This window comes from Mesoplodon mirus (genome assembly GCF_964341445.2).
Source record: "Mesoplodon mirus genome assembly, chromosome: 3".
NCBI lineage: Eukaryota > Metazoa > Chordata > Mammalia > Artiodactyla > Ziphiidae > Mesoplodon > Mesoplodon mirus.
In genome coordinates, this window is record NC_138978.1 from 63,917,198 (window position 1) to 63,930,867 (window position 13,670).

Sequence of the window (13,670 nt, forward strand, 5' to 3'; positions counted from 1 at the left end):
TGCAAAGAAGATATTACCATTAACCAACATGTAAGTTAAAGATTGATAAGCCATTTCTTTTCCCTGTTAATTTGAGACACATTTAGATTAATTGAGACCTGAATGTTAAAGACTATTTTCCAAATGCTTTTTTACCATAAAACCAAGCACCACTACATTGCCCCCTACCAGACACACAAAAGAACAACGACAGGGCTTCCCTGGTTGCGCAGTGGTTAAGAGTCCGCCTGCTGATGCAGGGGACACGAGTTCCTGCCCCGGTCCGGAAACATCCCACATGCCGCGGAGCGGCTGGGCCCGTGAGCCATGGTCACTGAGCCTGCGCGTCCGGAGCCTGTGCTCCGCAACAGGAGAGGCCACAAGAGTGAGAGGCCCGTGTACCGCAAAAAACAAACAAACAAACAAAAACGAACAACGACAAGAAAGGTTGCAATCTTGGACAGTTTATTGCAAAACCAAAGTTATGTAATACCTTTTATAACATCCTAATAGCATTTAGTGGTTACAGTTATGGACTGTATAATCACACAGTCATGGTATAGAATCCTGCATTGTCTGTGGAGAAGCTGCATGGCTTTGAACAAGTTTCTTAAACTCAGCTATAGTTTTCTCATTATTAAATTGAGGATTATATTACTTCTATCATTGTGCTGTTTTGAAGATTAAAAGAGATAATGGTTTAAAATACCTAATTCAGGTCTATTATCATAATTATGCTATGGAGAGCCCATTCTCTACACTGGAAAACTTCTCAACCCCAATATATAATTAATGTATACTTAAGAAAGCTGACTGTGAGTTAAGATGTTAAAAGACTATGTAACAAACATGAGGGGAATATTTTCCCTCTTTTTCTTTCTTTCCTTCTTTCTTTTTCTTTCTTTCCCTCTTTACTTCTTTCTTTCTTTCTGTTTCTTTATTTTTCCTTTTCTTTTTTTATTTCTGTATTTGTTTTTAGTACCTATCACCATTTTTTGCATAGCATACTAAGCTCTGTTAAATAACAATTTATGATTTTTTTAAAAAGCAATAACACTTTGGAATCTAACTGTAGATTTCCAGTCAGACAGTGACAGCTTTAACCCTACACTGTGGGAAGAACAGAGACAACAACGCATGACTGTTGCTTTTGAATTTGAAGAAAAAAAGGAAGATGATGAAAATGCTGGGAAAGTTAAGGTGAACCTTTTAATTTTTGTTTCCTCTTCCTTCTCATTATTTTTATTTGTTCATTGTTATTATTCAAATAGCCTTTGGGACTAATTGACTGACCTCTGCTAGAAGGTCAGATACATCTTAAAGTCTCATGGTGATACCTTTCATTATAGCAGGACGATGATTTTGGAAGCACTTTTGTGCTTCGGAATGAGACTAACATCCTGACTGAGAAAATTTCATATGCCACCCCATCTTACAGAATAGCAACATGAAAGAGATTCAAGCTGAGAGAAAGCCAAAAAAAAAAAAAAAAAACTAAAAATCAAACAAAAAAGTCTGGGTGATGGGCTTCACCTTATTACCTCTTTGAAACATTGAGATGTGTGTTTTTATTTTTTTAATCACTGATCAAGGCAAGGCATCATGCAGACTGTGTGAAGCCAAAATACACATTTATGAAAGAACCATTGGATTAATATATTACATTGGCATTAAAACCTCAGAAAGGTTCTATGTCTCTGGAATATTTGAGAAGACTTTATGAGTTTTCTTAAGTGTGAGGACAAGTTTTAATGGAGGTAAGAGCTTAATAGTAGGTGATGCCCCTTAGGGAAAATTACTTAAAATTTTTCACCTTAAAGCATATTTTTAAAAATGCTTTATTGGCACTAATCTAAGTCAAGTAACAAGGTCGGAATTTTAAAATCTGTATTTTTACATTATATAAATTTGAAAATAACAGAATTTATATGGATTATATCAACATCAGATCTTCATGTTATCATCATGGCAACATCTTGAATCTCTCATCAATTTTTTATGGTATTATTTTTGCACTTTTTCCATCATGGATACTAACAGCTCTCTCACCCTTAGTGACTAATTACCTAAGTAATTGTATATGCATCCTATTAATAGATCTGGATTGTGTGATGTGTTCTTTTCTATCCCCTCATTCTCACATTTTCTAAACTTTTTTCTCAAACCAGCATACTCTAGAACCTTACTGGAATTAGTCAGTAAGGTAATTGACAAAGCCTACCTATATCATTGTGGAGAAATCAAAATGGATTCCCAAATCAAAATGACAATTTTATTAAAGATTTGGGCTTAAAAAATGTTTCTGAATGGTTGATTAATGCTATCTAATAACCAAAGAGACATTTTTTAACTAAAAATAAACAAAAAAAAAGATCTTTAGAGCATTTCAGTTCTTCTTGTAAGGATTTTATATGTTAAATCCAGAACAAATGGATGATGCATTCTATACTGGACCTCTGATTCATTCTTTTACTTCATTGAATGTCAAAAACTACATACTTCTTCCTAAAAAGTAACCTATATTCAAAGGCTCCAAGAAGAAAAGAGTGCATTTAATACTGGTATATGTGTCATTGAAAGCATAAAATATAGCAAATGCAAACAGACATTTAGAAGCCCTGTTTGTGTGTTATGTGATCAAGTTTGATTATAATTAGAGTAGGTTCATTATACTTTAGAGTACATTTTCTCTATGTTTATTTATATTTGATTTATTTTATATATTGGTGAAATAATATGTTTCCAAAATCTCAAACTACTTGGTTTTGACCAATTTGAGTATTTCCAATGCCATTGGCTATTGGACAAATTGGAACACAAACAAATTTCTAAATAAATCATCATGGAAGTATGATGATGAATGGAATATGCTGAAATCTTGAACTAACTTAATTATACTTTTCTGGCTCATTACATGTACATTAAATTTAGCACCATTTTACCTTTTATTTACATAAAATTTTAAAGGGAACCACTGACCTATGGCATCAACTTCCAAATAGACTAGAGTATAATGCCCTACTTATAATGTGTTTAGTGTATGAAAGTATGAAAGTTTAGTTCAGTTTAGTTTAGTATGAAAGCTGCATTGTGTGAAGAAATTGTGACCCTTTAGCTTCATATAATATTGGTACTGTTTTATTACATAGAATTAAAACTAATTTTCTGATGATTGTTTTAAATGCATTACCCAGAATGAAAAAAAAAATCAAGAATAGAAAAATGATAAAGTGAAAGTTTTGCTACAGTGCTCCTCTTTCTCCCAGAAAATGGAGATTCCTTCTCCCACAGGATCACCCCTGCCAAGCCCCCTGGGAAAGGGGCCAGCGTGGGATTACTCTCCAACCTGCCAGACTGTCTGGCGATTGCTGCACACCATGGGCCAGGTGTGATCAGCAGATCCAAGATATGCCCGTCCCCCAGAATGACCCACAGCTGGCATGGGGTTGTATAAGTGGCCTCCAGCAGGAAAGGAGCATGTGTACTCCATTGCCAGTTGCAGCACAATCCACCACTCTTCCCTCTCTAAGTGGCAGACAGGTAGGCCTAGGTGTTTGGGGTAGGAGAATCCCTTACGTAGAGGCAACCTTGGAACAGTGGTTTATGGGGTATGTTCTGCATGATTTGGGTTAAGAAATGTTGATCATATAGAAACCTTTCAATTGCCAGTGTTTGATCCCAGTTTAATTTTTTATTCATTGACATTGGCAATGGGGTGGGGAGAACTGAGTCAGAGGGGGAGGGAACATCGATATGATGTGCCTACTGGTGGGATATCTGGCATGTTTTTTAAGTTGGGTGCTTCATTTTTATTTATGTTTTTATTTTTCAAGATTTTTATTTAAAGTGTGGGAATACCAATAGTCGGGCAGAATGTTGATGACACTACTGATGCAATCTAAATTGTCCCCAGACATACACACATTTTTTTGTAATATCAATTCTGGGGGAGATTAAATAATTAAAACTTGATTCTAAAACAGCATGAGATTTGAATTGAAATTTGCTGAGAGTGGACTTTGAGCACAAAGATGGACATCTGTTGAAAAGTATCAATTTCCCTTTAATTTGAAGGCACAGATGATGAGAATTCCTGTAAGAGAAGATTGGCCTGGGAATTCTGGCAGATAGGGCTTCATTATCTCAGTGGGTGGGGTGTTGAAGAGTTTAATGAAAAAAAATCTTAATGGGTTGTGGAAGAACACTACATTTTTTGTAAACCTTATCCACATGTAATGGACTAAATTCTTATTCTGTGTCTTATATTCTTTCTACAATATATGGCAAGCTGAGAATCCTAACTAAAACTGCTATAAGTTTCCTTTCTATGTAAAATGTTCCAATTAATTCCTAGAATAAGATATTTCACAATTAATAACCAAAGCATTAACTATTATTTCTCTTACTGGAATTTACAATCAAATCAAATTATAATTTAATCATTATATAAGAAAAGCATAGTTCTTTGTGAATTCAAGGTATCACTTCTAAATGCCCTAGCTATTAACATTATTTCTTTCTTCATTGCTAAATCTTTGGGAGTCTCCAACATCTTGCAGCTACTATTTGCATTTACTGCACTTTCTTAAGATCTGAGATATATAGAATGTTGTGAAACACTTCTATTTTCCAAAATAAAATAACATTTCAGTAAAAATATTGATTTTAATAAAATGTACCTGTAAAATGAGCAAATACTTTATGGTGAGTGATAAACACAACATTTTGGTAAGAACATAATTGACAAATTTTTCCCACCTATTACATATATCCCATATTAGAATAAGGGAATATTTATAGCCTATATATTTAGCAATATAAAGAAACTAACTGGGCATTACTGAACTATTAATATAATTGTGTTTATGATCATGGTTATTCATTTCTGAAGCACTTCACACATGCATTGAAAAATAGAGAGGCAAAACAATCTGTAAAAGTGTATAAAAATATGCTTTTAGAGAGCTTACAAACATAACAGAATTATAAAATACTATACTTTCGTGTTTTTAATTATAAAATATTATGTTAACTTTATGTTTTAAAAATTGAAATTATCTTATTTAACTCAATAAAATTCACACTTTAGATTTACACTACTTCTTCCACAAGATTGTACAAATATATGCTGCACCTATACCAGAGAATAGCTCTGAGCCAAGTAACACTTGTGAAGCATAAGCTTTGGAGTTAGACCTGAGGTTGAATATGGGCATTGATTCCTGTAGCTGTATGACCTTCAAGTAACTTACACCATCTGAGTCCCTGTTTTCCTTCTGTAAAATGGTAACAGATGCTACAAATGGGTTGTGAAATTAAAATGAGATTTAATTATAATTATAGATTTTAATTAATATTATTAATTATAACTATTTATTATTCATATATAATTAAATCCATATGGTAAATAATAAAATAAGTATTGTTTATTATATAAATAACTAATAATAATTAGTTTTATATATTCTTATAAAATACTTTGCATGGTACCTATCACATGGCAGATAATGAGTAAATGATAGTTATTGCTGCATACAACCTGAAAAAAATCCAGTTACAGGTATTATAGTTAGACATATATATAATAAAACTAGATTGCCAAAAGACTCCAGATTCAAAAAATACATAAGAAGAATCTGATATTAGAAATAGTATCTAATCTCTGCATAAAAATCATACATTTTCAAGGGACTTCACATTTATTATCTCATTCGAGCTCTAGATTAACCCAAGATATTATCATTCCCATTTTACATGAGTAGAAACTGGACAGAAAGATTGTGGCTGATAGCTAGTTGGGGGTAAATCTGTGGTTTTAATTTGGGTCTTCTGACTCTAAGTCCAGTAAATTCTGCTAGTAGACTAGTAAATGGGAAGCAAGTAGCTTATTGTATAGGTGGAACAGATCCAAGTTTTATGAGAGCTGAAGCTTCCACAATTTGGAGAGGAGCCTCTTTAAGGAAAATAATATAAAATAACCATGTAAATACATAAGTAGGGCTCCTCACAAGGCTTTGGAAAGAGCCCATGCAGGTGACAGTCCCTAAAACTTAAGCTTCTTTAGCTTAATGGCAAATCCACTTTTATTTCTACATTTAAATATTTTTACAGAGATAAAGTACCCAAATATATTCTGGTGATGTGACCAAAATATAACATTAACTTGCTTATAAAATAACCAGAAAATATCGGTACCATGGCCATTAGCAAATAGGCCTCTGCGTCAGAAGAGACACAGCATCTACAAAAATTAGAATACATTACTCGATGTATTTAATTCAGTTAAGAAAGAACACGTCCCAGGGGGCTTCCCTGGTGGTGCAGTGGTTAAGAATCCACCTGCCAATGCAGGGGACATGGGTTCGAGCCCTGGTCCGGGAAGATCCCACATGCCGCGGAGCAACTAAGCCCGTGCACCGCAACTACTGGGCCTGTGCTCTAGAGCCCACGAGCCACAACTACGGAAGCCCATGCACCTAGAGCCTGTGCTCTGCCATGTGAGAAGCCACCACAATGAGAACCCTGTGCACCGCAATGAAGAGTAGCCCCCGCTCACCACAACTAGAGAAAGCCCATGTGCAGCAACCAAAACCCAACACAGTGAAAAATAAATAAATAAATTTATATATAAAAAAAAGAACACGTCCCATTTTTTGCCTTTGATTCAATTTAGAAGTGTAGTTTTAATATTGAGGATTGTTAAGGTGTGTAGAATTTTAATTTAAGGACCTATTTGAAAGTTATTTTTCATTCATATTAAAAATTTAAAGATGTTCTTAATTGGCATAATAGTCACACCATTCTACAATTTACATTTTTTAAATGTAGTTTTTTGACTTTTAAGTCCTTTGATATCAAGGACTTTTAAACAAGTTCAACAATATAATTTTTAAACGTAGATCAAATTTGTGATTAATATTTCTAATACCAATTTAAACAGCAGATCCAAGAATGCATTCATCCCAATGGATTTTGTCTAGCATGGCTATCATCCTTTTTATGTTTATTTAAGAATGCATTATAAAGTACCCTGAGATATACTTATATTACACTCTAACAACTTATACTTTTTTTTTTTTTGGTAAAGCCTAACTTTTTTTCTTGGGTTATATTTTTGTAGCCTTGTTTCTATATATTATTAACTTCATCATATTTGTTTCAGCATATTAAAGATTAAATTACATTTCAATGAGATTTACACAATAAATTTATCTGGTTTTTCACCAGCTTCCCAAAAAATTATTGGAAAAATAATTTTGTAATTTTAGTTCTGAAAGGAATGTTAAAAATCATCTACTGAAGTCCAATCCCAGTATTTGACATGGACAGTGAGCCACAGGAAGATGAAATACTAGAATAACAAAGTTGGTGGATTTGCTAAAACTGAAGATGAGCAAAAGTGTTTTAATTCATATTTATAATCCTCAGATCTATATCACTATCATAGTTTCTTACATCCCATGTGTTACATAGGTGTGGAGGGGGTGTGTATGTGTGTGCCCCACCCTCTTTCTCTTTTTATCTCTTATCCCCCTCTTTCTTCTTCCCTTTCAGCTTCTCTTCCACCTCTACCCTCCCCCAATGCACCCTCACACACACTTTCCCCAACACATACTCACCACAATCACATAAATCATTGCATTTTGTAAAGTTGGCTCTACTCAGATTCAAAAAGACATGACTATTGGAATAAACCAAGCAAAGTAAATATGCCCCCTTATTTTTCCTCCCACTCCATTTTAATCAGCCTGGATAATTTGTATCTATTCCATTTTAAGTATATTTTAAGTACTCTGAAGGTGGGATATTTTGTATGGAATGTCTCATATTTTCTCTCTCTGAATTAAATGTGAAGAATAGTAATTAATATATATATATATTCCCTAAAGTCAGATTGATACACCAAAAATGAATTCAAGAATAGAAATAGGGCTTCCCTGGTGGCGCAGTGGTTGAGAGTCCACCTGCCGATGCAGGAGACACGGGTTTGTGCCCCGGTCCGGGAAAACCCCACATGCCGCGGAGTGGCTGGCCCTGTGAGCCATGCCCGCTGAGCCTTGCGTGTCCGGAGCCTGTGCTCCACAACGGGAGAGGCCACAACAGTGAGAGGCCCGCGCACCGCAAAAAAAAAAAAAAAAAAAAAAAAAAAAAAAAAAAAAAGAATAGAAATAAGTCTCTGGATAAGTATAAGACAAAATTTACATATTTACCTAGAATACCCTAGACAATGTTCTCAATTTTTTATTTCTCTTTATTGTAAGATGTAACCTATAAAGCATGTTACTTTATTATGGTAAAAACTAAATATAAAAGCCTCCTTGAAGGATTTTTTTTAAGTTATTAACAAGAATTAGCTACCCTACCTTTTGATGTAACATGCTAATTAACACAGAGCTGGTGCATATTTGATGGCAGATACTGTCAACTCCCCATTTTTTTATACATGATAACTCACTTGTAAATCTTTTGGGGTCTTCTCCTATCACCTGCATTGATACTCCAAAGATATTTTTTAATGTCAAAATGATTATTTTTAAATAATTAAAATAGGTAAGGGAACAGCCTCTAAAGTATAAAAGCAGCTGATAGTAACTTAATTAAATTTTTCAGAGATTACCAATCACTTAAGTGTTTGACCTACTGCTATTTCAACCATCTATAGAGTAGACCTAAACATAAGATATAATCCAAAAATTGTTTTTAATCTAGAAAGGTGGCCAGGCCTGGGGAGAAGTCCCAGGAGGCAGAATGTGAAAAGAACACTGTGTGTTCTACTCTACAACACAGTTTTTCAGCCAGCTCAACACTCACTATATTGCATTTGGTTATACTACTGCACATAAAATGGAGTAGTTTTGTGAACATGCTTGCTGAAGGTATTTTTATGTTAAATTTCTTTTTATAAACTTCTAGGTTGAAATAAACCTAAAACGATATCCAACTCCTTACCCAGAGGATTTAAAGAATATGGTAAAATCTGTTCAAAATCTGGTGGGTAAGCCAAGCCATGGAGTGCGTGTTGAGAATTCAAATCCAACTGCTAACACGGAGCAAACTGTGAAAGAAAAATACGAACACAAGTGGCCTGTAGCCCCAAAGGAGATTACAGTGGAGGTATTTCAAGGTTATTGGTAATTGCCAGTGTGGTTTGGATTTTTTGGAATTACTAAATGATATGTTTTTTTAACTGAACAGATCTTCCTTGATAAGTGCATTTTTTCCTAATATATAAATGAATCTCTCTACTCTTCCAAACTATGAGGGTTGCATTTAATAAATGCACCTTCATGGCCTAAAATCATTAATACAGCTCCAAAAGTTCCAATACACACAGAAGGAATAATTCGCTCACCCAGCTAGGCCTGGCCAGTAAGTGCACTAAATCATTTTCATGATATTCCTTTGACTACCCCAAACTTTTATTGTATGAGTCATTAGAAGAACCTAAATGAAGTTTTTATTATTATTATTATTCTGCAAATCTCAGTAAAATTCTTGATCAGATTTAGAGCCAATTTTTTAAAATGTTTTTGTGTTTGGGTTACACCCTTTATAGGAAACACTACTATATAAAAAGGGGCAATAACTTTGAAATTTAGCTTTATGGAATCTAATATGAAGCTTAGTTCCTATATTTTAGAATGAATTAGATATTCATCCTTATCAACTTGTATGGTCTGAAAAGAATACAACTACATTTATGCCACCTCTGTACTATTTCATCTACTCTTCAACTAATTTGGTTATCATCTTTTAATCTTCATTAGAAACATAATTGATATGAGTACATCTAGAAGTTCCTATACCTGCTGCTCAAAAATCTAGGCTGACAAAACTCTTTTACAAATCTGCATTCAAAGCATCAGTTTTTTGCATTAAACACCAACTCTATATTTAGCACTGTGTTAAACACTGTGAGAGAGAGAAAAGAAATATGAAATGTGTGAATAGTCCCCAAATAATTGAGAGCCTAGCCAGGTAAACTTAACACAGATGAAGCCATTAGAGAACGTATTATATAAAACATGATAACATCGTTGGTTGTGTGATGGAGAATATAATACTCTAAGAAAATGGAGTGATAAGCAGTCACTGCCAATCACTTTAAAAGTTATGTGAAATGCTTAAGATTGAACTGCATATTAAAGATTAGATGATTCTTTTAAAGTCAAAAAGAGAAGAAGGCATTCTAGGCAAAGAGAAAAGAAAGCTTAAGCAAAAATAAGCATGGTGTGTATATCTGCCAGTGGAAGTACAAGCCTGACCCAAAAGAGAGGAATATAGCTGGATATCTAGGGAAGAAAATTTAAGTAAATATTTCTTTTCATTGTTTTTTTCATTTTGCTTATAAAACTCATATTATTATACTTTTTCATCTCTAATACATTACAGATATACTATAGCAAAGCAACATACTTTTCTTTTATCTCTAAGATACTGCAATAATATAAAAAGGAGGAAAACTAACATTTAGTGGGTACACCCTAAATACACATACACTTTATATTTAGATCTCATGTCATCACAGTTTAACATCAAAATAACTGTAAGGTCATGATAACCCATAAACTGAATAACTACTGCAAAATACATAGATCCTAAAATTGCTTAATACAGGGATGGGAGAGATGAGACAAAGATGGCTTTGGTCATGAATTTAATAATATCCCAATAGTAGAAAAAAATCTTAAAATTGTCCCACAAGCACTTCAAACTTAACAAATCCAAATTAATTTTAATGTTTCATCCTCAAACTTGCTTCTGCTTCAGTATAATTGGTCTTGATGTCAGCTGGCACCATTATCTACCGGTTCACTCAAGCTAGAAATTTGGGAGGTATGTTGATTTCTTTCTCCTTTTTTCTCCCCACCCCCTGCCCCTTCCAGTCACTAACTCCTATACATTTTCATCTACGTGTATCTCCTCTATCTCTTCAGGTCCTCAACTCTGTCCTGCATTTCTGTAAAAACTGTCAATTTCTTGGCTTACCTTGTCCCAAGCCCCCTCATTGCCTTGCTAATGATCCTTTTAAAACACATATCTAATCTTGTCCTCCTTAAAAAAAAACACTATAGTGACTTTGTATTGCCTATCTAATCTTCTTAATTTGCTAAAGCAGCCAAGCTAAATATCACTGAAGCTCAACTTTCAGCTTTATATTTATTTCTATGATTCACCCCACTCTTTCTTAGTTTTCTTCATCTACTAGCCTTTTCCTCTTGAATAGAAATTTCACTGATAATATCAATATTTTTTCTTCTGTCCCCAACTTTTAGCCATCCTAGGGCTAGGAGATGTCCTTTTCTGTATCATCCTCCCTTCTCATTACTGCACCCAAATTAAGGGGTCCTAATTCTATTCTACTTCTAGATATAATAAATACAAATAACCAAGTGTCTAGCTGATCAGTGTATACTATGCATTTTTATTATATGTTTTACCTGTGCCTGACATTTTTGGGTTATCATTATTTAGATCATACTACCAAGAAGGTGGAAGAGGGTATCACACACTGTATGACATATTTATCCATGTTGTTAAATATGGAAAACCAAGAAAAAACAAACAGAGGTAGGCAGAAGCAAAAGCAGAAAACAGAAAGAAGAAGCAAGGTAAATAGGTTACAAATGCACCAGAGAAAGAGGGAAAAGGAAAGATATATCATTTATTGATCACTTTCTATTTGCAACCCTATGCCAAGAGTTTTAACATAGAGAATATGGCCAAGAGAGCCATGAGAACAAGGAGGTCAGAGAGATATGAAGGTTCTCCTTTGCCCCCATTTTCCTTCATATATGCCTTGTGGAGATTACATTTGTTTTTCCCCTAGTATCTTAGTCCATTTGGATGGCTATAACAGAAAACCATAGACTGGGTGACTTAGAAACAGTTTTTAAGGAGCCAGATTTTATTTATATGTAAAAACCAAAGCTTATGAGACTGAAAATCAAAATTTCAAAGGCTCAAAAGTATCAGGGGTTAATATACAGTGATAGCCAAGAAATACCTAACAGTTCCAATTATTATTGTTAGGTCTGAAGAACTTAATAAATATTTATGCCCCACTTAGTGGTTATTTGAAAAAACAATACACATAAATTGAAAGAGAAAATAATAGTTTTAGTTCATTCTTAAATAACCAAAACTACTTACTCATGGAATGTGTGCACCTGTTGGACACCACCTACCTTCTCAAACCTTGGAATCATATTGGGTACTACAACTCTAATTTCTGTTTCACATTGATTTTCGAGTGGCACTTGATTATTTTTTATCACAGCAACCACCAAAAACCCAGATTCACAAAGACTATTAATCAAAAGAAGTGTGCAATCTAATGTTGAAACTGAGAGCTACCTCAAGGTAGCAGTTCTTACAGAATCTGACTGATGTCAAGTATTGTTTTTTTCCCCTCAAATATTTAAAATAACCCATGTGTCCCTGTGAATTAGCAACAGCACTGTGAGTGCCTCAAGAGCACAGTTTTCAGAACAGGGGAAAGGACTTAAGTCTAGAATACATGAATTCAAAGTTTGACTCCACCTTGTTACCAATTGTATGACCTTGACAAGTCACTGAAAACTTTCTGAGCCTTGGTTTTTTATCTTTAAAAATACAGATAATAGTAACAGTCTTTCAGAGTTTTGGTGGAGATGAAATCAGATGAAAACAAATATTTATAACAGTTCTGAGCACAGTTCATGGTACAGAGGAAAGCTGCAGTAAATGACCATTCCTTTCCCATCCACAAGAGAGGGAGACCCTGCCACATTCTCCTTTAATACTTCTTTGAGTCACTAGCTTGCATTAACCACTTTCATAAAGGAAGGCACTTTTCCATTTCTTAGGAGACTCAGTCCAATTTCTCTCTGTAGAGGAATCACATCTTTCTCCAGGAAAAAGAGAATAGTCAATTACCCTTGAAAGTTTCCTTAAATGCTTTTATTAATGCCTTTATTTTGACTCGAAAGCTCAGGCATAAGCTTTTTTTCCCCCTTTGACTTCTACCTTAGGCTTTAGGCTCCCTTTCACTACAGCAGTATCAGCCAAGATTTAGTTTGACCAGTGGAAGGGCAATGAGGTTAAAAAAAAAAAAAAAAGATTTTACTTTTCTTTCCCCTCAATCTCTGTCCCCTCACCAGAAAAAATTATGGCTCAATTTACTTATAATGGGAACTCCACTAAATTTGATTCCCTACTGGTAACTTCCACTGTCTTCACCCATAGTAGTCCCAAAAGTTTCACCCACTTTTCCAACATGAACTTGATTCTTCCAGCTATTTATATAAGATTTTATACAGGCAAAGCCAATTATTAATTTCCTTTGTTGGATAGTTAACTTTGTTATGTGAAGCCCCTTTGAGAAGTGAGCTTTTCTTAGGATAGACAATATAGCATATACAGTATCCAATAGAAGACCTCCAAGAAGAACAGATTCCAGTTCAAATCCCAGCTCTACCACCTATTAAGCTTGTGACTTGGAATTATTAGCTTACCCCTCTGAGCTTCCATTTCTTTACTTGTAAAACAAAGATGATAATAATAAACAACTTAAAATAATAAATAACAATAAAAATAAGATTATCATTTAAATAATCAACAGGGATAAAATAGTGTTTAGCATAGTAACACAATAGTAGACAGGTAATAGATTCTTCTTAACTGATGACCACCATCATCATCATCATTAT

General features: G+C 34.1%; 1 protein-coding gene and 1 long non-coding RNA gene across 5 annotated transcripts in view; one reads left to right on the forward strand and one right to left on the reverse strand.

Annotated features, from left to right (window-relative positions):
• LRRC7 (leucine rich repeat containing 7) overlaps positions 1-13,670 on the forward strand; it is a gene marked incomplete at its 3' end in the record, with an annotated part of 502,056 nt that overhangs the window by 391,656 nt on the left and 96,730 nt on the right. The window contains exons 16-18 of the mRNA XM_082614056.1: positions 1,055-1,179; positions 3,271-3,519; positions 8,893-9,093. Of these exons, the coding sequence (XP_082470182.1) occupies positions 1,055-1,179; positions 3,271-3,519; positions 8,893-9,093 (575 nt within the window). The remainder of the gene's footprint in view (positions 1-1,054; positions 1,180-3,270; positions 3,520-8,892; positions 9,094-13,670) is intronic.
• LOC309800161 overlaps positions 1-13,670 on the reverse strand; it is a 163,957-nt gene that overhangs the window by 36,156 nt on the left and 114,131 nt on the right. The gene's annotated exons all lie outside the window — the stretch shown is intronic.